The 23889-nt window shown below is 42.2% G+C and overlaps 1 protein-coding gene across 1 annotated transcript; it reads left to right on the top strand.

Moving 5' to 3' along the window:
• The first annotated feature begins 46 nt into the window (after nt 1-46).
• On the top strand, nt 47-22075 carry RPA1 (replication protein A1). The gene is made up of 17 exons (XM_057420799.1): nt 47-184; nt 464-511; nt 768-846; nt 1350-1458; nt 2185-2273; nt 6874-6960; nt 8106-8238; nt 9155-9257; nt 10390-10458; nt 10587-10779; nt 11888-12027; nt 13532-13680; nt 14946-15078; nt 16386-16562; nt 17831-17938; nt 21379-21465; nt 21833-22075. The coding sequence occupies exons 1-17, from the start codon at nt 152-154 to the stop codon at nt 21938-21940; spliced, it is 1845 nt and encodes a 614-aa protein (XP_057276782.1). The 5' UTR covers nt 47-151; the 3' UTR covers nt 21941-22075.
• Nucleotides 22076-23889: the final 1814 nt, after the last annotated feature.

Raw genomic sequence — 23889 nt, 5'->3', positions numbered from 1 at the left:
CAACGCTAAACAACCAATAGGAACGCTTGTCTTGCCGTCGTCTGGCGCACGCACGGTGGTGATGTAATCGCGCGCCGGAAGAAGGAGGGCCGGCTCCGGGCGGCGGGAGGATTTGGCGGTAGTGGCGGAGCGCGGCTGGGAGCGCAGCACCATGAGCGTGGGGCTGAGCGAGGGCGCCATCGCGGTGAGGGCTGAGGGGGGGCTGCGATGGGGCGGGCTCGGGGCTGGGATGGGTGAGGGCTTGTGGGGGCAAGCCTGGCCCTGGGGTAGAACGGGCCCGGCCCGGCCCGGTCCTGAGGGAAGAAACCAGGCCCGGAGCGGGGCCTTGCCCTGGGAGGCAGCGTGGGATATGGCCGGGGTCGGCAGTTCCCGTGTCTTTGGTGGTTCCAGTGCGTTGCCCCCTCAGCTGTGGGTCTGGAGCGCTCCTGGCACCTTTCTGAGGGTCTCCTTTTCTCTTCTCCAGGCCATAATGCAGGGGGAGAACGTCTCCAAGCCGGTACTACAAGTCATAGTGAGTACGCTGCGTTGCCTCTTGTCCGGTCCTTTAGTGAGTATGGGTGCTTCCTTGTAGGCTTTTGGGTGCAGCCAGGCTTCCTTGTTGAGGAGCTAAGCAAGGCTGATGTAATGTTGTTTTGCATGGCTATGCTTTTGATAACAGTGCTTAAAAACCCAAAGCTAAGCTGAGTAAAAGGTCACTTGTTAATCACGTCTTGGTTTTGAAGGGCTTCTGAATAAATAAGCATTAATAATCTGTTTTTTCCCCAAAGAATACACGGGCTATTGCAACAGGAAATGGGCCACCACGTTACCGAGTGCTGATGAGCGATGGGGTGAACACACTGTCCTGTAAGTATGACAGGGTAATGCTAAGGGCACTAAAGATCCTGGTCTAATGGCTAGGTGCAAAGTGAAATGAGAATTGGAGGAGAATGTGGCTTCTATGGGAACCACACACTCTGAAGCATACAGCTGCATTTTAGCATTTAGACAGTCATTCTGAGATTTTCTCTGTGAATTTTAGGCTCACAAAAAAGAAGAATGAAAATACAGAAGTCTGTGTGTATTTTTGTAACCCTTTTAAGGCAATTTAGCTTAATATTTCTCTGACTTCATTGGCTATTTTAGCTATTACTACACCCTAAAGTTTGGGAAAATAAATGCAATGTAGCTGATGCTTGGTTTTGGTATCTTGTCAGTGGTTACACTGTTTTCTGTGTGTTAACTAACTGAGCAAGTTATAGATTTAATGCAATACTAGGCTGGCTGGAAAAGTTATAGCCAGCCATGGCAGCCCCTTTTTAAGGCTGGAATGTGTTAATTGTTTTCATGTTTTCCTTCTGTTTCTGCAGCATTCATGTTGGCCACGCAGCTGAACTCTCTGGTGGAAGAGGAACGCTTATCAGCACAATGCGTTTGCCAGGTTAACAGGTTCATTGTCAACAGCCTGAAAGATGGAAGGTATGTATGTTTCTTTTGAGCCCAGTCCTACAGAAAGGCAGCTGCACTTTCTGTAAATGCTGAATGCTTTTGATTGGGATTATCAAATGATGATGAAAGTACTAAGGTGCAGGAGGGACTGTGCATGGCGCAAGCAATAGCAGAAATAGTGTGGCTGCAGTTGGTTCAGAATATGTCTAGTACAGTGGTTTAGTAATGTAAAGTTCAGTTGGAATACTCTGAATTCTACATAGTTTTATTAAAATTCACTTAAAATTATCTGCTGTGGAAAAGAAACTGAAGATTTCTTCTTACCTAAATGGTGTGGAATCTGGTCTTTCTTTTAGGAAAATTTGAGGGAAGGGAGGTAGGATACTGCAAAACAAGAAGGGATCTGAGTGACGTGATTAAAGGGAGACTATAATAGAATCCCAGACTGGTTTGGGTTGGAAGGGACCTTAAAGCTCATCTAGTTCCGACCCCCTGCCACGGGCAGGGACGCCTTCCACTAGAGCAGGTTGCTCCAAGGCCCATCCAACCTGACCCTAGACTATATATGTGTCTAGGAGAATATGGACTGAATTCATATTTGGGGGGGGCCTAAGTAGACAGAGCTTTTGTCTTCCAGATTCCTCATCCAAAGAACCAGTCCCTAATGGTTGGTTCTCTTATCTGCTGCAAAGGGTATTCAGAGTGTAATAGACTTGCAGAGAGAAATCTTTATTGCTGTCTATTCTGTGTTTGTAGGAGAGTGGTTATATTGATGGATTTAAATGTTCTGAAAACTGCTGATAAGGTTGGTGGGACTATTGGCAACCCAGTGCCGTATAATGAAGGTGAGTGTCCTCTGTAAACAAATAGCTTTCTGAACAGACTGTTATGGTAGCTTTCAACTGGCTATTTCACTTTAAAAGCAGCAGTCAGACATGTGCAGCTTTCTTATGCCTGCAACAGATGTCCAGGTCTTGAAATCCTTTCCGTATGTATAACACAAAATGGGTTTTGTCCATACTTTAAGAAACTCTTCACTGTGGCTGAAGATGCAGTCTCTACATGGTATTGAGAAGTATCTATACCCTATGATAACATTGACAGGCTTTTATTCCATGTTAATGGTCTCTCCCTAGAGTTCCAGTAAGTATGCAGCAGCTATTCTATGTCTCCTCATAATGAGTAATCAAATAGATCATAATTTCTTCTGTCGGGAAAGAAAACAGGAGGAGGAAGATGTAATAATGATCTATGAAAGTATAAGACGACGTGGAGGGGATGAATAAAGAATGATGAATCTCTCTTTCTTTTCTGCATTCATTTGATGCTCTTGAGTTCTTCTATTGTCAGGTAGCGGTTTTAAAACAAAGGCTGTACCACATCCCCTAAACCACAGAGTTAAATTATGGGACTTGCTGAGGTAGCTGCCGAAGGTTGGCACAGGTTCAAAAAGCAATTAGACATGAAAGAAAAATCCATTAAAGGCTGTTAAACATAACAATACATCCTTTGCATGAATGTTGGGTTCAGGAAGCACTAAAACTTAAGATTGCTCGAAGTACATAGAGGAGAGGATGGCATGAAAACAGGGCCAGCATACAGACCAGACTTCCCTAAGCACCTATTCCTACCCTGCCACCTGGAAAACCATGGTACCCTGGGTGCTGCCATGAATCTTTTGGGTTTATTATATTGCATAAGTAACTGTGGTGTTCATTTTCATGTGCTGAGCTCACAGTTCTTAGGCAAGCATTTGTTTGAATTGATATGTATATATATATCTTCCCTTCCCCTGAGATGCATTCAGAAGTAGGTTCTGTTCTTCAAATTCTAGTCTTTAAAGAAGAGAGGATAATAAGCACTCAGAGAATATGTTTGAACAGCTCTGTCATTGATGTATTTACAGATAATTGCTGAAATTTAATAGCAAATTGCTTTTCTTGATCCCACCCCAGTGGAAGTGAACTAATATCTTTTTATTACTTAGGGACCACGCATCAGTGGCAAAAATTGTCTGTAGGATATTTTGGACAGACAGCAGTGGTAGGTACACTGCTATTCTGGTTAAAAAGCTCTTTTACTAATAGAGGTAGATATTAGACTTAGTTGTGAAGGCAGAGACATCTTTCTTTATTAACTTTTCTTTTTTCCTAGGGAATTAAAGGGGCGTTTGTTAAATGAGCCTAAAAGAATCCTTTGTTCCTTTGATAGTTACTTAGCTAATTGCTGTTTAAAAAATGTGTTGACATCTCAGATTTTATGGTTTAATCCCACAGTTGCTGTAGAGACCAAGATATTCGGAATAGCTGTGGAGCAGACTGTTTTGTGCCTTTCTCCCATTTCCCTTGCTTGTGTGGTACAAGAGCTTGTGAACTATAGTGTTTTTCAGTTATATTGTTGCTTAGAAACGCTTGAGAATGTGCTATGTTACAGAACTGATCTGAAAATATACCTTTAAGACTGTAAATTTTGGTAAAATTACCATGACTTTGATCAAAGTTGTGTTCTTTGTGTGGGTTTACAAAAGTACGCAGCGATGACATTTTCAAATCAACACTTTTGGAGATGCTACGGGTCTGTGAGCATTGTAAGTGTGGTGTTGCAGTAGGTAGTTAAGAGATGCTGGATTTGAAGTGTTGTGCATTTCATTTTAGCTAACTTTATTCTGCTGATCTCATACTGTTTTATTTGATACTAAGGTTTCATCTACAGAGGACAGTAATAGTTTAGTTGAAGTGTGCTTAACATGCTTCTGCTCTACAGGGCTGCCTGATTTTGTCATGGAGGCCTTGGTAAAATGGCAGAGGTATATTTCAAGTTGCAGATTCTTTAAGTTCCTGTGTATACCGAGAGACTGTGTTTCTGAGAAACACTCAGCTAAAGCACAATGAGTCTCTAAAAGCACTTTGTGGTTTTCATGGAGAAAAGTTCAGGTATTCTAAAAATCCCACTTTTGGTCTCACTTGAAGTACGGATGTCAAGTTGCTAGATCTAGGATTAAGGAATAGTCTTTCCTTAACTGTAATACCCCAGTAGGACCCAGGGAATGAGAAGCTGGCTTTTGGCCACTTTCCATTTGAGCAGTAGGTGGTTAATCTGCCTAACAAGGAAACTGGAGACACAATCTTCTTAATACATATCATAAGAAAAGAAACCCTTTTCAGGCAGCATTTCATAATAGTATTGAAAATGAAGACTGAGCAGGTTTTCTTCTTGTTGAAAACTAGATGGTAATGTTATTACTGTCATTAATCTCATTCAAATTACTCTGGTGCTGGACTTCCTTCTTACTATGACAATTACTTGCTACTTATGTTGAACTTCTGTCATTAATCTTTCAATGTTGAAGTGTTTGTGTACTTACACATTCACTTGAACTCTCTTCTTGCCCTTCCCACCATTGTGTTTTGGTGTACATGCTTTCAAAGTGTGTTTTCTTTCCTCCTTTCCCCCCCTCCATCCTGCTGCTCAGTTCTGGGACTGGTTTTCTGTCACCATGGCTCTGTAGCAGTACCTGCTGGCAACAAATTATTGGAAGCAGAGGATGATTGTTCTACAGCTATTAAATAAGAGTGGGCTGTGTTCCTGGCTTTAGCTGAAGGTCTTGGGTTTGACTAACGCGGGATATAGAGCAGAAATGTCATTAGGTATTTCAAGTGTTTTCAGCTTCTGGTAATAAAAACTAGCAGTGGAAACCAGGCAGAGGAGTGAGTTTTCTGAGCACCTTGAGTGATCTGTAGGCCACCAGCCACCAAAAATCATAGTTTGAGTCCTTAAACTCTACAAGTGAGAAAACTGGAGAGATATTTCTGCTACTTCTGTATTTGAACACATGCAGAAATGTGTTAATATATTCTTAATCTGTTGAGAAACACCAGCTATGGGTGGGCAGCCCTCGAAATGTGAATGTGTGTTTCGTAACACGCGAAGGTTCTAATGTATGTAGTGGTCTTTGGTTTAGTTGTTGGTGTTTGGTTTATTTTTAAACCCTAGGGGGGAAAACATTTGGAACAAAAGTAGCAAGGAAATCTCTTGCTGTTTCATAGGCACATCCCTCTTCTTCAGTATCCTTCCCCTGACCAGGCATTTTACTTTCAGTGTGTTTTGTTGGGTTTTTCCCTTTCTTCTCTCCTTACACAAGATGGGTTTAGGGTGATGAGCACTGACCCTACCTGGGTCCTCCCCATACCTGAGGCAGCTGAGGAGGGTGAAATCTGGTTCCTCCATCTAGTGGATTCTGCAGTAAATACACATTGCTCTTTGACGTCACTGTTGCCAGGGAGATTGCTGTCACCAGCTCACCGATGTGACTCTACTGCGGCAACTTAGAGGAGCAGACTGGGTTTAGTGCAAGGACCTTGTTCTGGATTATATATAAGCAGAGGGTTGCCTCTGTAGACTGTCCAACGTCAAGTGATGCTGCATCAGGGTGTCTCTGTGTTGCTCCTCCTTCCTTCTGTGCCATCCTTTCTTGCCCTTCTGTATGGGATTCTATGGTTTTGCTCTTTGTGTTGCTTATGGCTTAGTCTTGACCTTCTTCATCCACTTTTCTCTGACCATCTTCCTCGCATCCCAAAGCAGGGAGGTTTTGCCTGCTCAGGCCTAGGACTTCCTGCAAACCAATGGCTGAAGCATCACTTGCCTCCAAAGAGATGGGAAAATGTTGGCTATTTTCTCATCTGGAGGCAAAATAGGATAGGACAAGTATTCTGTAAAGGAATTTAAATTTTTGAACGGTAGATTAGTCTTCTAATATACTATTTCTCTAGGTAAGTCACTGTGCTCTTTCTTGTGTAATTTATCATCAGGATAAGGCAAGTGAAAGTCCTGGAATCTGAAAAATTGAACAATATGTACTTACTATGCCATCACTTTTCTCCCTGTGCAATAGACTGCTGCGTCCCAAGAGGGACCCTGGTGAATGCTGAAATGACGACTCCATCACACCCACGTTAAATATCTTCATATTTTGGAAATAAAATATAGCAGGTGTTTTCTTTGTCTTATTTTAGCTTCAGGTTTGACTTTCCCCAGTGGGTTTTGACCATTTCTGAGTTTCAAGAGGGAATTCTCCTACAGGTTTTTTTTTTTTCTTAGCTCTTAGGTAGTAACAGAAACTACCTGTCAGAGCAGTGGAAGCCTATCACCATTGAGAAGTTGTCAAGATTACTTCAGTGCCGTCCTTTTAAATAAGTGTCAACCCTGAGTTCTTTCAAAGTAGAAAGCAGTCGCTTGAGGAAAGAGGTCTGACTGAAATTTCTCCATGGTAATATGGCTCCACAGAGAGCTTGCTACTGCTGGGTCTAGAACACCTGAATTTTAGCACGTGTTCTGTGTTTTAAATGAACTTTTCTTCATGCCAGTCTTATTTCCTACCAAGGTTTAAAGGTAGTTTTAATTACTGTGCTCCCTGCTGTACTCTGTGGTCTCTCTTTTTGATTACAGGGCAAGGGCAGCAGCGTTCCTCAGCTCCAGCGGCAAACGCAGCACCCGGCAAACCACAGCAACCAAATGGCAATTTGTCAGTGGCAGGTAAGAATAATCCTGGGCAGGGATTCTGCTTTTCATTTCTGTGGTGCAAAACTGTAGTTTAAATTAGGAAAAGAATGTTTCTGTGATGGTGTTGCACAAGAAACACTTCATTAACCACTAACCCATAGCTTGACAAGATGAATTCTCTCAAGAGGCTATTGTACACTTGGATTTAATAATAAATTCTTAAAAACAGGGGGAAAATCTGTTCCACTTCCTTCTTCTTTCCCAAGGGGAAAAAAAGGGGGAAAACTGATGGCACAGTATAAACCGAACATCTCGCCTGATGGAATTCTGCCTTCTTGAAACAGTGCTCTATGGACACCCAAGCAGGCTGCAGTGTAGAGCTGGCCAACAGACGTGTTATGCTTGGACCAAACAATTTAGGTGGTACAGGACTGACGTTATTTGATAGTGTATCTATAAATGCAGGGGGGTTTGATCAAGGCTCTAATGAGATGCTGAAAAAGGCTGTCAATTTAAATGTCAGCTTGTAGACTTTTTTAAAGCAGGAAAGATGTCAGTCCTAGCTCTTGGTGCTGCTTTAACTTGTCTGTATTCTTTATCCATGTGTTTAAGAAGTAGTTTAAATAGTAAAATTCTGACACTTGCTTCTTGCAGCAGAAAACAAGCTCTTCCTTCCTGTACTTAAAGCTGATTGTAAGAGTTTTATGCTTATACATTGACAAGAATGAGTTTAGAATTAGCAGTATTGCTTTGTGTCAGGAAATTATTTGATTATTTGATAGTGGAGTACTATTCCTTAGTTATTCCCTTAAAATAGTTCTGAAGTTTGATGTGCCATATTTCAGATGATTTACTACTAGCTAGCTGTTTCCCTCTTAAACATGGTTTAAGTGATTGACTCTGGACACATCCCCACTTCCAATGTAAGCGCTTTAAAGGTCTGAGAGTGTCTAGGAAATGCTTGTGACCAAGAGTAGAAATGATTCCATGAACTTTTAGCCATGCTGTGGTGTCCATGTGAATGGAGCTTTAGGTGCCTCCCCAGTGTTAAGTCTTCTGCGGGGCTTCCCATAGCTTGGAGGGAGTAGTTCTGCTTCACCTTGCACCATGAGTTGGTTTTCACCTGGCTTTTGCCTGCTAGGCTGAAATTCTCTGTGCTCTGCTGTGGTTTTTGAAAGGTTCTGCTGCTCCAAAGTACCACCCTCCCTCAAACCAGTTTGGTAAATCAAGTGCTCCCAGCACCATGAAGACACCAGGAGGATCACAGGCCAAAGTAGTGCCGATTGCCAGCCTGAATCCATACCAATCCAAGTGAGTTGTTGTGGTGTGCCAAGTATTACTCAATGTCACAGGCCTGAAGGAACAATAGCTTCTTTCTGCTTTCTCATGTGTGACTCTCTGTCAAATTGTTTTTGGAGTTCTTTTGACTTCATTGGTTAACTTTAAACAAATGAAACCAACAATAAGAGCAAAACCACCCAGAGAAACAAACAAAAAAAAAATCCCTTCACAGCTGTATGGGCTTTGGTTTGGGTTTTGTTCCTTGTTTGGTGGGGGGTTTGGTGCTGTTTTGAGGGGGGGATTAATTTCATCAACGCTCTGACAATCTAAGGTTTGCCTCTGCATTGTCTTGGTGAAGTTCCCCTGCTGAGCATGATAGGTTCTTAATATTTTAGTTGAAAATCAATTGACTTCTCTTTTTTTTTTTCTCCTAAAGCAACCTTTTTGGTAACTTAATGACAAAACAGCTCAGTAAGCTATTCACTTCGGCTACTGTTCTGTTGAAAAGCATGAGGATGTAATTATGTCGTGAATGACATTTTTAAGTTATGCAAACTGATTTGATTACCCGAGTTAAATGTGAATCCTATAATTGAGCTCTTGAGTTCTAGCATGGCTTTTCAGAACAGGCAAACTGCTGTCTGAGAAATGTACCCTGGAAGAGTCAAAGATTTGAGACCTGCTTCTGTGCAGAAGGATTGTTTGCCATTATTATCATATGAGATGCTTTATGGCTGGCTTTGTTGCTTTCTCTACAGCTTTCTACCTTTAGTGGTTTAGGCCATTAAAATGGAAAGCAGCCGAGGAGCAGGTAAGAGTTGCTGAGGTGCAGTGGGAAGATTCTGGCTTTTTAAAAGTGACATTCCAGTTCTAAAGGTTTGTCAATTCAGTCTGTTCTTAATATAAGAAACAATACACAGAACACTGATTTCTTGCATGATTTCAGGTGGACCATCTGCGCTCGTGTTACCCAAAAAGGCCAGATCCGCACATGGAGCAACTCCCGTGGGGAAGGGAAGCTCTTTTCTGTAGAGCTAGTTGATGAAAGCGTAAGTGTCACATGTTGAGGAAAAGATAATGTATGCCAGATGCTGATGAGCCCTGCATAAAAACAGACTAGGGGAAATAAAGTATATTGTAGGAAATGGTGCTTCTTATTACAACTGAAGCTTGTGTTTCTGTATTCATTAATTGAGCATCAATGACCCGGTTTTACCCAGAATCGAGTCTTAAATGTCTGGTGTTACTGATTATTTTTCATCAAACTCTATCGTCTGTGACTGAATTTTTGCAGCTTCAAGATATAGTTGTTTATGGAAGCTGACAGCCTGATATTGAGGTTTGTGGTGGGTTTCCTGTGGATTGAGACCGAGGTTTCATCCTTGCTTAGATCCACCTTACAAAACAAGGAGTGAGAGGAGCACTGCCTCAGAGTTATTATAAGCTTTCATTTCCATGAGGAAATCAGAGTGCAAATTATTGTAATACTAGGAAATTTCATCTGTGGTTTGTTTGGGGAATGGTATCTGGTTAATCTAACTAAACTTGCAGTTTGTCAGCCCTCTTATCAAATTACAGCCTCCCGTCACGAAAACAAACAAGATTCTGCTAGATTATGTTTAGTATAAAATGCAAGGTTAATAATGTAACATGGTGCCATCAGCTATTTGTTTCCTCTGCATACTGTCTCTATTCAGATGTAAAAAAAACCCAACCCAATATTTATATCCAGCAATTTTATAATTGTTATTAATTCTTACTGAAAGACTCGACATATCATGTGTGAGTGGGAGACAGCACAATATACTGTGGGCTAACTTGTGGAGCTGTGGAATCTATCTGAATTTTCTCTTTGCATGTAATGGCAATCAATGCCAGGTTTATGAGTACCTCTTCAGAGGTTTATATATATATGTCGCCCTGACGCATTTCATTCTGAAGCTCAAGATAATACTAATGAGACCTGAAAATGAGATTTGATGGTCAGGTGTAGAACAGGTTGTTTTATCCATAACTACAAATGTGAGGAGAATGTTGTTTGTTTCTCGCATGCCTAGAGCTAGCCTGGCAGACCACATTGTGTCTTGTAGAACTGATGCCACTTAACATTGCAAAGATTTCTTTTTAGTTTGTTTTCATGCTGAATTTCAAGCTCTGACCAGCTCTCCTGTTTTCCTGCAGGGTGAGATTAGAGCTACTGCATTCAATGATCAAGCAGACAAGTTCTTTCCGCTCATTGAATTGAACAAGGTATGGTAGCATTGTGCTTTCGCAGAGTGACATGAGCTAGAAAAGAGAGGATTTTTAAAGGTGAACACAATCTATTTTCTGTCTCTGACTTCTGATAATATCCCCTGTTTCATTGCTTTCTCCTGTAGGTATATTATTTTACCAAAGGCAATTTGAAGACTGCTAACAAGCAATATACAGCTGTTAAGAATGACTATGAGATTACATTCACTAATGAGACTTCAGTTGTGCCCTGTGATGATGCCCAGCATCTTCCATCTGTTCAGTTTGAGTTTGTATCCATCTCTGACTTGGAGAACACACCCAAAGACTCAATTGTTGGTCAGTCTAAGTAGCAAAATGGCAAGCTTTAAAGCTTTGAAGTTTTACTTTTGTGTCCTGAATGCTGGGGAGGTAGTGAGCATACAGTGCTTCTAGTGGCGCGATCTCTTAAGTAGCCAGTGGTGGTTGCCATTAAAAATACCTTGTGCAGCATTCCTGTTAGGATGCCTTTGCCCTCTTCTGCCAACAATATATAATAGCTTTCCTTCAAACTCGTGCTTCAAGCAAGGGCCAGTAACTGATACTTGTTTATTGTACTACGATTACTGTTTTGCACAGAAAAGGGCTGAGAGAAAAATGTCCTTGCTCAGCACGTGTGCGTTTCATACCTTCTGTGGTCTTGCTTTCTTTCACTATCTAATTATCTCTGTAGTGATGCTGGCATGATTCGTTGCATCCAAGTCCAAGTTGCATGACTGTTTTGGCTTGCTTTGTGAAGTATTGGAGGTTTGTTTTTCTGTCATTGGTTGGGCAGAGTACTCCGGAAAATCAGAGGCTGGGGTGGGGGCGAGGGTTCTCAGGTTTCTCAGGCACAAGATGCATGTGATTCAGAGGCTTTCAGCTAGCAGTATTAAAGGTAGATCTGTAATATTAAAAAACAGGATATATTTAAGGGGTGCAAAGAGGATGGTGCAGTCTCTTACTCACCCAAACATGCAGACTTAAGTTTAAATTGCACATCACAGTCATGGGGCTACAGTGAAGGCACCAGCCAGTTGCTTTACAGTTGTGTTACAGTCACTTTGATACCTCTTGCCTGAGAGACTTGTGTTTAAACAGCGAGAGTGAGTATTACAGGATCAGGGCTGAAATCCTTTGGCAGAATGTGATGGGAAGAGATAGTACAATGCCTTGATCTCGCTAATGTGCTGAGGCTTGCATTCATGAATATCTTAATGAATTCATCAACAAAATTAAAGCACTGAAGAGTTCTGTAGTGGAGCATTCCTACCATAATATGCTTAATTTCCATATCAGATTTGATTTGAACAGGGAGCTAGGATACAAGGTAGAAATCTGACAGTAGGTTTGAATTCTTTTCTTGTGATCTTGTATTCCCCAATTGTGACCCTTGAGTAACTCTAACTCAATTGTAACTGTTTTTCAGATGTAATTGGAATTTGTAAGAGCTATGAAGATGTCACTAAAATTACAGTGAAATCTAACAATAGGGAGGTATCAAAGAGGAACGTGTATCTGATGGATACATCAGGGAAGCTGGTGACAGCTACGCTATGGGGAAACGAGGTATGTTCAGTCTTACCTGTTCTTAGGCAAAGGTCTCTTTGTGTAGGGTGAGGAAACGAATGTGCTGTTGTCATCCAAGATGGACATAGCACTGAGACGGAGTCCTGGGTGCTTAAGGATCGGGGCAGAGAGAAGGTGAAAGACTGTCTGGTTTCATTCAGGTGTGATGTTCTTAACCTTTCTCTGACAAACTGCTGACGTGATCTGACTAATGTGTTCTGAACAACTGCAGACATTATGTCTCAAACCAAAAGACTTAAGATAACAGGTTTCTGGCTTAGGAGAGGATATGAGTTGCAGTTTGATTATGGAAAAGCCTGGTGGCTACAGTGGTCTCATTTGAGATGAATTTTATTCATAGGGTGGGATACACGTTACCATGCATAAATTACTGCTTAACGAAGGGGTTGAGAAGCTGTATCTCAGACTAGTTTAAAGCATCAGAGCCTTAGAATTTCAAGTTTGAGTAGTTGCAGTAAACATGCTGCTTTGTCCTGTTAACAGGCTACTTTGTTTTCCACTGGTGTTGTAGATACTCAGGGATTTATGTTCCAGTCTATAAAATGGGAGTGATCCTGCCAGCTTGACAGTGATGCTTTATGGCTAAATGATCAAGTGCACTGATACTGGAGATAGCTAAACACTGTTAACCATCTGCTGATACAACTGAAGTAAACCGAAGTTCAATATCGCCAAGTTTTGAGGCTGAGCAAGGTTGTTAAAGGAGAAGCTACTGGTGATCAATTCCTGCCGTAACTCTTCCAACAGAGATCAGGGTCTGCATTTTACACAGTCATTGCCCTAAATGCTGAGATGTGTTTTGTGTTTTCTGCATCTCATGGATACATTGAATGCTACTGCTAACTCCAGCTTGTTCGTAATCTTTAAGCACATGACCCTCCCCTTGCTTACTAAGTGATGTGGGGGTCCAGAAAATCTATACCTTTCAAAACCTCTCTCATGCCAAGAGGTTCTTTGTTAGTGTCAGACTCCTCGGATAACGAACTGATGGCAATTGAACAGCATTAAAGCTGCTATATGAGATTAAAAACAGAAAATGGAAAGTCAGGAGAAAGCGTTTTGTCAGCACACCTGCACTTCTGCTGTTTCAGTTGTAGCAGAATAGACATGACTGGCTCAGTCAAGCCAAGTGAGTGGTTTCATCTCCTGAAGGGTCTAATCTGACCAAATAATTCCTCCTTTTTGGAGAAACCTCCATTCCCATAACCCATTCCCTTTCTAAAATCCTCCTAATGGAGGGGACCAGTCCCTTTTTTCCCCACCTGGCAGTGTGACTTAAGGATCTCTGGTTCCCCAGGAAATGGTAGGATTGCAGCTTTATTTGTTAGCTGCTTTAAACTCCCAGTGATAGCTTATCTTCGAAATACAGCAAGATAGTTTGATTCGCATTTGATCTCTTGTCGTGCTCTGTGAGTTATGACCACAAGTTCAGTACCTTCACTGTAGCACACTACTAATGTGTTCTGTTTTTTCACACATGCAGGCTGAACAGTTTGATGGTTCTAGACAACCTGTGATAGCCATCAAAGGAGCCAGAGTCTCTGATTTTGGCGGTAGAAGCCTGTCTGTAATGTCCTCGAGTACAGTTGTCATCAACCCTGATACCCCAGAGGCTTTTAAGCTCCGAGGATGGTATGACTGTGTGTTTATGTTGATATAAACCTATTAGCATGCTGTGGAGTATTTGTTTTACTGTTTTTCTCTATCAGAGCAGCCTGTATAGTCCTGAAGAAAGGTAGCAAAGGAGATGAGTTCCAAGGTTATAGACACTTCTCTTCCTTGAAAGCACTGGAGCCTGAAAGGCTGTCTTCAGTTCAGAAGCTTGTAATTCCATGACAGACCTTGCAAAATCGAAATGGGAGTAGTGCATGCTAACCCAAAGCCTTGGAAGGCAGCATGAAATCAGACTTGACCAGCTCCACTTTCTGAGGCATGATCTGAGAGAACACTATTTTATTCTCAGGCTTGTCTCACGGTGTGGAATCTGATACGTGCTCTGTATGGACTGGAGGAGCTATGTTCCCTTCTTCCAGTGTGTGTTCCTTATTAGATATTTTTCAGGTAGCAGACTAACTTTTTTTATTGCTGTCAGGAAAACAGTGATTTCTAGCTTCTGCTGTAGGTAGTTGCTAAATTGTCTGCTATAGCTGCTAATATGATGGCATGTGGCATGTGTACAAGTAGTGTTGAGTGCTGACAGCATCAGATTCGTGAAGCCTGGGTTTTCAGGCTTTAGTTATATCACCCAAACATGGATAAAATACAATGGCATCCTCCATTTGCCATTGGGCTGTGGCTCTCTCTTATTTATTGAAGGTAAGCTTGATTGTGGGGTTTAGCTATTACTGTCACACTTGAAGTTAATTTCTGTGAGTCTCATTGGTGCATTACTGGGATCACAGAAGAAGCCCACCGCAGCAGGACGGCAGCACAACCTGTGGCTGCAAAGCTGTCCTTTCTTACTTTGACAGAGAAAGCATAACCTTTTCAGTGCTCTTTGCTTTTCCTTTCGAAGCTGCTGGGAAGATAATGGTAGCCTGTAATTTAATTTTAATTACGGGAATATCTTGATGCCCTTAAATCTTGTTATCTGGCTTCCTTAAGGAGCGTGCAGTGCGTGGCTTGACCACTAGCTGGCAAACAAATTGCAGTTACATAGAACAAAGCCTGTTCTCCTTTTGTGGGTCTGTAAAATACAGCGCTAATTAAGTCAGACTATTAACTTACTCTGAAATGCTATTTTTGTTTGCAATAGACACAAATTATTGTAATAGTTTCCTTTGCAATCATTGACAAAAAAGTCCTTCGTGTATTAAGTCCATGGAACTAAATGTGAGCTTTTGATAAGTGTGTATGGTCTGCTATCTGAAAACAGAAGTGCATCTCTGTGCCTCCAGGTTCGACTCGGAGGGGCAGCTTCTGGAAGGTACCTCAATCTCTGATGTGAGGGGTGGGCCAGCACCTGGAGCAAATACCAACTGGAAGACTTTGTATGAAGCCAAAGCTGAGAACTTGGGCCAAGGAGATAAGGTAAAGCATGACCACTGAGTGCAAGACTTGTGGCTTGGGGAGAAAATAAAAGGCTAGACTTCAATAAGCAGAATGCCTGCGTGAGGTAGTCCAGTTGTTGAGCGGTATGGGCTTATTCTCTCAGAATTTATGCTAATAAATATACTTTTTCTGCTTCAAATAAATTCAGGCTTGTTGCTGCTGTTGCAACATGATATTATGTTTGCAAGAGAATTCTCAGCCTTGTATAAGTGGAGGAAGGAGGAGTTTGCCCCAAAGATGGTCATATAAATAGCACAAAGTGTTCTAGGAGAAACAGGGTACATTAGGAGGAAGTGGTTTTCAAGGGTGCACGCTTGGTCAATAGAAAAGCTAGGAATAAAACTAGGTCTCTGGCATTCCAGACCAGTAACTTCTAGGCTTATGCTGCTTTCTGACTGATTTTTTTTTTAATTCTTTTTCCCCAGAAGCTTAAATGCTAATTTGTTTGGGATATGCAAGAACTTCTTCATCAGGGATTGTAGTGATAGGACAAGGGGTGGTGGGTTTGAACTTAAACAGGGGAAGTTCAGGTTGGATATAAGGAAGAAGTTCTTTACTGTGAGGGTGGTGAGGTGCTGGCACAGGGTGCCCAAAGAAGTGGTAAATGCTCCATCCCTGGCAGTGTTCAAGGCCAGGTTGGACAGAGCCTTGGATGACATGGTGAGGGATCCCTGCGCGTGGCAGGGGGTTGGAACTGGGTGATGTTAAGGTCCTTTCCAACTCTAAGGAAATTCTAAGGAAAAAAAAACTTACCTGTAATTCAGCTCTCTTCTGTGCTTTAAGCAACCTCTGTTTATCTGCTGAAAGATTTGAGCGTGGCCTTAAGCCATTAGGATGATTATTTTAGTATGGTGAGTGGGTATTTTGTTCTGCAGGCTATAGTTTAATCAAATGCTTATCTGTAATACTACACAGGAGCCTTTCTGGGTTTTGTATTGGCTCCCAAAAGCAGCATAGGAAAGCAGAGAATCTTAATCCTGTGACAAAGTGGAGATTTGAACAGACACAATGGCGAAGCAAATATGCTTTATCTAAAGAAAAACCAGCAATTGGAGTTCCCTGCGATGGAAACACAAAAATCATCTTGCTGTAGGGGCTTTAGTTAACATAATGGAAGCCTGACAATTATTGCAACAGAGGGCTTGATTTCCAGTTTCCCAATAATCCGGAGCTCTTAAGCTTTCTAATCCTAAATATCCCAAGTATGGGGTGCCTTGCTTTGTAGTTAATTCAGAACTGGAAGACACTGGGTATTTTGAGGCTAATTTGCACACTCACTCTCCTAGGCGGATTATTTTAGCTGTGTGGGCACGGTCGTACATCTGCGCAAGGAGAACTGTATGTACCAGGCATGTCCCTCTCCGGATTGCAATAAGAAAGTGGTAGACCAGCAAAACGGACTGTATCGTTGTGAAAAGTGTGACAATGAGTTCCCCAACTTCAAGTACCGCATGATGCTCCTGGTGAGTAAATGGATTAAAGGGAAGAGTGTGTTTCTTGCCCCTTTTCCTTGTGCAATCCGAACAAATCTTCCCAGGGAGTAAGGTGTTGGAGTATTGGGATGCCAGTGGGTTCGAGGGTAGGGTATTGAAATGGCTTGTGTGCTGTACCTGAGTGAGGGATGTTTCATTGAGCTGATGAGCAGTTTGTTTTGCTAGTACTCCAATTAAAAGCTTTTTGCTTTGCCAAAAAGTTGATGCTAGCTCAGTTGCTTCTGGTTTCCAAGTGTACTATGCAGTGCAGAGTACAGATGGCCTACGCCTCTTCAGTAGTGAAGATAAACTGAAGTAAATGGCATTTCTGGAGAGCAGTAATTGCACTTTTACAGCTGCTACCTATATTTAGTACATTCTTTTTTTTTTTGGTAGGTATTGTTCTGTCTCATGTTTTAATGGAACTTGCTTCAGGAGGTTGTCTAGGGATCATTATTGTGATGCCCTCTTATACCAGAAGCATTGAACCTTGTTCTGGTTTACATTAGAAGTTAGAGTTGTATCTGCTTCTCAGAAGTGCTGTGCCAGGTGGGCATGCAGAGAGAAGGGAACTATCCCTGCAGCCTCACTAAAACACAGACTGCTTCGGAACAGTTTCTAGTGGATAATTTCTAGGAATGCAGAACTACTTGACATAGCAAAATTATTCTTGTTAGAATATAAAGGGGAGGGCACAGAGCAGTGTGTCTCTTATTTTCCCATTCCTGATCATCAAAGCAGCCAGGAAATGCATGTTAAGCTAGTACTTGATCTTTTTACTGCTCTGTCTTGTCCTTGAATAGTTTTGATAGTTTCCTCATAACGTAGTATTACATGTCTTAAGTACTCAGATATGTACAAAGTAAAAGCAGTTTGTAGTATCACCGGTGTCCCCCTTGGAAGTGGCTGTTCTGGGCTACTTGTTCTTGCTCACAGCTCATCTGTGACAGCAGAGCAGAGCTGAATATCCCATTAGTATGTACCGTTGTGATGTTGTTGGCCTTTTCGTGTGACACAATGTACTGTCAATATTAACTTGAGTTGTTACTGTGACATTCTATGGAGCTTTTAGAAAAGAAGGTGTAAAGTCAGTGCCTTCCACCCTCGGTGATGGAAAGCAGCTACAGTACACAGGGCTGTCATAGTTACTGGAAATCTAGAACTCTCTATAGCAGTGAAATAAATTTCTCTTCTGTACTGTCCTCCTCGAGGAATAGGCAAGTGGGTGAAATAATCTTTTGGGTTTGGTTGGTTTTTAGGTGACCATTGCAGACTGTCTGGAGTATCAGTGGGTGACTTGTTTCCAAGAGGCAGCAGAATTCATCCTTGGACAAAATGCAGCTTTCCTGGGAGAACTGAAGGAAAAGGTCAGTCAGTAAGCTTCTTTTTAGTGAATCTCTGGAAGTTGAACTGTGCTCACTCATCCTGCTCTTGGCTGCTCACACATTTCTTGCTTTGCTTTGATCCTCCTGGTAAGGAAATGTTCTTGTCATATTGACTTTGAGAGACATTGGCACAGGGTGCCCAGAGAAGCTGTGACTGCCCCGTCCCTGGCAGTGTTCAAGACCAGCCCCCCAAGATGGGGCTTGGAGCAAGCTGCTCTAGTGGCAGGTGTCCCTGCCCATGGCAGGGGGTTGGAACTGAATGAGCTGTAAAGTCCCTTCCATCCCAAACCAGTCTGTGGTTCTATGATACGATTCTATGTACACCAGTGCTGATTCATCAGCGAGCATGAGCTCATCCTTGTGTCTGCACATACAGCACTCCGAAGTCAGCAGGGGTGGCAAAGGCAGTGGATTATGTTGGTGTAGTTGCTGTGGAAATTAACAGCATTATTAAAGAGTGCCATATGAAAGGGGTGTCCTACCTCATTTGGCAAGAGTTTGATGTTGCCCATTCTCTGGGTGATAGGCCAGCTCAGGGCCTGCCACCCTAGGAGTGTTCTCCAGATGTTGGGCTTCAGTATCTTTTACAGATTCACAAATCACTGCTCCTCCCTAATCCATGGTTCTTGGCAGGGACTTGTTTACTCTCCTCAGGATTATTTTCCATGGGCCATCTGCCTGGAGACCAGAGATTTGCTTGGTTCCCCCATAGTTTGCTCCCACAGGCAGTCTGTCTACCTCAGAGTTCTTTTGGCTTTGAGAAATGAGATCAGCCTGTCCTTATCACCTGGGACCTTGTGGGACAACTGAGTCCTACAGCCTTTAGAGGGCTGACAGCTTTAACACATGTCAAACTCCAATAGAAAGGACAGTCTGTGTTATCATTGTACCTAGACTGGAAGCATCTGCAAAAGAATTGGTTTAGCCCTGAACATTAGCAACATTATCCCTAATGTGTTCCAAAAAATTGTTTACAAAACCAGAAAGTTCCAGAACACTTTGTATGTATCTTTGTAAGTAGGCAGGAAGCTTTTTGATCTAATACATTTTAGCCCACTGCTGAAGGCTCTTCTCCCTGAAATACCACCAGAAACTTGGTGGGTCATGTGAAAACGACGACTTCTAAAATAGGTCATTGGCAGAGATGCTCAGGTGATCTTTCCTTGACAGATTAAAACAGTTCTTAAGGTTGTAAATCATTAAACAGTAACATACAGTGTATTTTTCCCTTTGTCACTGTGTGCTTCTCTGCTGCATTTTCCTTTCTTGCAGCCTAAATCTTTTCCTGATTTTTTTTTTTTTTTTTTTTTTGTAGTTGTCTGCTATATAAAATCTGAGTGCTTTCATTTTGGTTTTTAAATGATGATATAGAAAGCAGAATAAGTCTTGAATTGCATATGAGCGTTGATGTACTCCCAGGCTGGATCACACTGGGGCTTCATAGATACACCAGTTGTTGGTTAACCCATTGCTTGGCTGAGGGAGGGAACTGAAGCAGGGAGGGGTTGTTGAGGCTGTTGTCCTCCTTGTCCTGAGACACTGGTATAGACCTCATTGCTCCTGCAAAGCAGGGCTCGTTGTCCAGTAATACATATACAAGAATGGGGTGTAGACACTCCTGCACCTGGCTGCCTAAGGTAAGTGGTACAAAGCTTACGGCTCTGGGATGCTCAGGTTTTGTGATATTATGAAGGCTGGACACCTCTGTTCTGAAGGAAGCTGTATTGCTCTGGCATTCTAATTAGATGCGCTTGTGCTTCTGCATTTCCATTCTCAGACATTCTTAACTAGTCAATATTTTCTTACTTCGCTCCTGCTGAATCTCTGCTAGAGTTCAAACAAAATTTCTTAGTCACCTTTAACGCTGAAGAAAACTGGGTGGGGAAGGAGAGACAGCAGATCCTATGTAACGGTGCAAACATGTAATGTCTTTTGAAGAGCTGCCTAATGGAAATGGCTGAGGGTAGAAAATGGAACATAATATGGAATGAGCTCTTGAGCGGGAATGCTTTGTGTTCCAGGAGAAATTGGTTTTGATTTGACACTTTTATGAGCCTTTAAAAATGGTGCTTGATGCCTTTTCAGTGAGCTTTTCTTAGTGGTTTTTCTCTGAAGACATGATGCAGTACCCTGTGAAGTTGGTGGGAGTCTTTCCACTGCTCACAGTGTATATTGAGTCCACACACAGGCAGTGACCATGCTAAGCATAGATATGCATGGAGGGTTTTTCATCTGCTTCTCCACTGTGCTTGTTACCAGAGGAGGTAATGTAGGGTAGCAGTGACTGGTATGCTAACGGCATTTTCCACTCACTAATGGTTAGCATCGTTTGTGGCAGAGCTGGAAACAGAAGCCAAATGCTTTATTAAGGGAGTTTTCTTATCCTCTAATCCATACAATGGTCAGAAGAAGGGGTTTTTAATATTCAGGAAGGATATGCCTGAATTCTGCAGGCTGTGAAACTGGCTACTCCTGTTCACCTTCATTTGTTGTGTTTTTCTAAACCTTCAGAGTATCACTGTGTAGTGTAAAATAGTGCTGTGTGCATTTAAAAACAGCAGATGTAGCACTTGGAATGGGAGCAAAAGTGAGGTGGGTTCAGCTCCAGATCAGATGCTCTATCTGCTGCTGGAGTGACTGATGAAGTCAAGTGCATCTGGTAGATAGGTACATTAATAATTACTCGCCTGTATCATCCTGGGGCTGCAGAATTGTTGGGGAATGTCAGCAAAGGTTTTTTTACAACTAATTTTTACCAAAATAAACTTTTTTTTCTCTACGGTCTCCACAACTTGTCTGCTTCTCTTCTCCTGTTTTGACAAATTGTCTGTTATAAATGGTGATGTTTGGTGTTCATATGGTAATTAGAAGCAGCTTATGTTATAAATATGAGTTTTCTAATGGTTATAAAAGCACGTTTGGAACATGCATCCACTCTTTTTTTTTTATAGAACGTTCTCTTAAATAGGTCCATGTCAGCATATGAAGGATAGATAGAGCCTTGATGGAGAAGCAGAGAAAAAGAATGCCTAATGAGACAATTAATGAGGAAATAATTAACTCCATCAGTGTTTGTGGTCGCAGCAGAGCATCAGAATGGGCCAGTTGAGCACCATGAAAGAATCTCATGTGGGTTTATTATGTTGTCATTCTGTACACTTGGTTGCAGGTTTGGTGCAACTGTGAGTAGTTTTGCTTAGGGAGCTAAAAAGCCTTCACCTTGAACTCTAACTTTTTCTTTAAAACTTAAAGTTATGGTTTTGGCATCTAAACTGTGATGGAAGATTCAGCTCTGCCTCCATGATCCAGTTAGTTCCACTCTTTTGCCAACCTCAGCAAAAGAGGAGCTGTTCTGAAAGTTCATGGCCCTCTCGGAAGCCTGGAGTGGCTGCAGCTGATAACTGCCTTTGTCCTTCCCACAGAACGAGCAGGCCTTTGAAGAAGTGTTCCAGAATGCAAACTTCAACACGTATGAGTTCAGGATCCGAGTGAAACTGGAGACTTACAATGTAAGTAACACCCCCCCCTCCACCAAAGGCAAATAATGCAGCACGTGGCTCTTGTAGGTTGACTTGTCTTTGTTGGAGGTGGCTTCCTCCTCTTCGTGGGGAGAAGTTTCCAAAGATACTTGCTCACAGTAAATACTGTCAGTGTTGAGCGCTGAAGGAGGGCTCCACTGTCACCAACACTGCTCCCAGTCAGGTTCATCAAACCTGGCTTGTTTTCATTCAAAACAAGGTGGGAGCTCAGGGAGTCATGTTTGTACTCCCAGCTAACCCTGGTACCAAGAGCAATATGTGACTGGGACAGAAGGAGGTTAGAACCAGACGCGTGGAGTGCTCAGAGTTCTTTTCCATGCCTATTTCTCTTTCACAGGATGAATCTCGTATCAAAGCTACAGCAGTGGATGTCAAACCTGTGAACTACAGAGACTACTGCAAGAGACTGATCGCCACCATCAGGAGAAACGCTCAGCTATGGTGAGGAGGCTGGTGCTGAGTGAAGCTAGGGCTTCCAGGAAAAGCTCAGTAGATGATATTACACCAACTTTTTCCCCACTCTGTGTGTGACAATTTGGCATTAGTTACACCGTGCATGGTAGTGCCGTGTAGTGGGTTAAGCGATATGCACTTGGTAGGTCAGAGTGCACTCTTAATGGCCATGATCCTGTAGCCTGTTGTGATCTGTTAAGCTGTGACAGCTCTGAAGAGGAATCTCTAGACAGATTGCCAGGGTCTTTAGACAAACCATTCAGAACGTCTGAAGTAACTGCTCTCTTACAATATGTAAAGCTGAATGATCTAACCGTTGTCTTCTTTGCAAGAAAGTAGTGGCAACCTTGACACTTCGACTTGTTCAGCAGAGGGCAGGAGGAAGATTGTCATACAACTCTCAGATCTGGACGAAGGAGAACAGGTCTATTAGTGTGAGCTAGTTCCTTTCCATAGAATTCAAAGGCTTTCTCTTTCCACAGGTACCCATGCATTTGTTAATGCTTGGAATGGCAATATGGTAGAATTATTAATCAAAGACATATCTCTTGTATCTGAAGAATATCCTTCCTTCAGGGTTTAATAGGCTGAGTCAGATGGGTCTGATATTAATCAAAATTGTCTCTTCTGAGGAAGGCAGATAAGCATTGACTCTCTATCCCCCAGGGAAATCTTGGCAACTACAAAGCATTGCTTTAGTTTTTCTTCAATTAATGCTATGGATTTTTTGACTGATTTTTCCTTTTTTTTAGCTCACATTTCCTGCCTATACATACTTTGTATGTCTGTATGTTGAGTTTCTTTGGTTTTATTTGTAATGATGTTAATCAGAGACAGGTCTTTAACTGGGGGGAAGCTTTGTTTCAATAAATACTGTTTAATTCCTGTGTAGTGAATTTTGCTTTCTTTGAACACCAAAGACTTCTCATTACTGGAAAGCAATTAATTAGCTTTCATAATAAGCATTCACTTGGGGGAGATGTTACCTTATTACAAACTCTAAGGTTAGGCTGAAGAATGGAGACTTCTTTGCCTGATGTTAACAGCATGGAAATGCAGTGATATTTTCACCATTTCTGTGCTGAGAATGCTGATGAACTGGCACTTCTGGGATTTTTATTGACGTTTACACAGCAGTCTAAAACTAACCAGGCTTTGAGATTTGTTCAGACATAGAGCTAGTACAGAAAACAGTAATTATGCTACTGGGCTCTTCAGTCAGCAGAGCATGCTAGCTCTGTGTGCTCCTAATCACATTAATTATGTGTTCCCTGGCTGCAGCTCACAGCTTGGCATTTACTGCACAGCTCCAAGCATCCAGGCAATGCTGCAGTGGATCTCTGGTAGGAAACCTGAAACTTCTTTTGCATCGTAGAGTGCTGTCTCTTCATGCATGCAGTTGGTGCCCTTTATTTCCCCATGATTTCCTGTTTGTCATCTTAAGTCTTTATGTTTAAGCACTGTAAATGCCACTTCCATTGATGGGTGTGAAGGATGTTATTCTGGGCCCATTAATTGCACCACCAGCCCCTTCCTTTTTCTTGGATTCTGAGGATCATGCCTGGGTTCTTCTGCTGATGTCTTGCATATTTTTTATTGTAGTGTTTGTTCCCTCTGACCTTGCTTATAAAGCATTGACTAGAAAATTACAGTCTTCAGCCTGGTTCGGGATTGGCAACTGCTAACAAGTGGTAATGCAAAAGTGTTCCTTGAAGATGTTTCTGATTGTCAGGCCTGTATATACCAGGAAGGTTTTTATGGACCTTTCTGTTAGCATGTACTTGCTGGCATCACAGCTTTATGAGACAATGGTGCACACCTGCCTCTGCCAGTGCAGCTCGTTCTCCCAAGGGGAATTACTGTGCATCCCTATTGCTGGGTTTACTGTACCATCAACCAGAGCACTTAGAGATGGAAGGTATCAATACTCAAGAGTCTTAA

This window comes from Pezoporus wallicus, unplaced genomic scaffold (assembly GCF_028554395.1).
Source record: "Pezoporus wallicus isolate ANWC-B61680 ecotype Strahan unplaced genomic scaffold, APGP_CSIRO_Pwel_v1 contig_14787, whole genome shotgun sequence".
Taxonomy (NCBI): Eukaryota; Metazoa; Chordata; class Aves; order Psittaciformes; family Psittacidae; genus Pezoporus; species Pezoporus wallicus.
This window is presented reverse-complemented; position numbering and strand designations above follow the sequence as displayed.

Excerpts from the sequence above, each read along its gene's own strand:
- RPA1 (XM_057420799.1), top strand. The coding sequence starts at position 152 with ATGAGCGTGGGGCTGAGCGAGGGCGCCATCGCG. Across the intron at positions 10,780-11,887 it reads ACCCAAAGACTCAATTGTTG|ATGTAATTGGAATTTGTAAG; the intron begins GTCAGTCTAAGT and ends ACTGTTTTTCAG. Across the intron at positions 12,028-13,531 it reads CTACGCTATGGGGAAACGAG|GCTGAACAGTTTGATGGTTC; the intron begins GTATGTTCAGTC and ends TCACACATGCAG.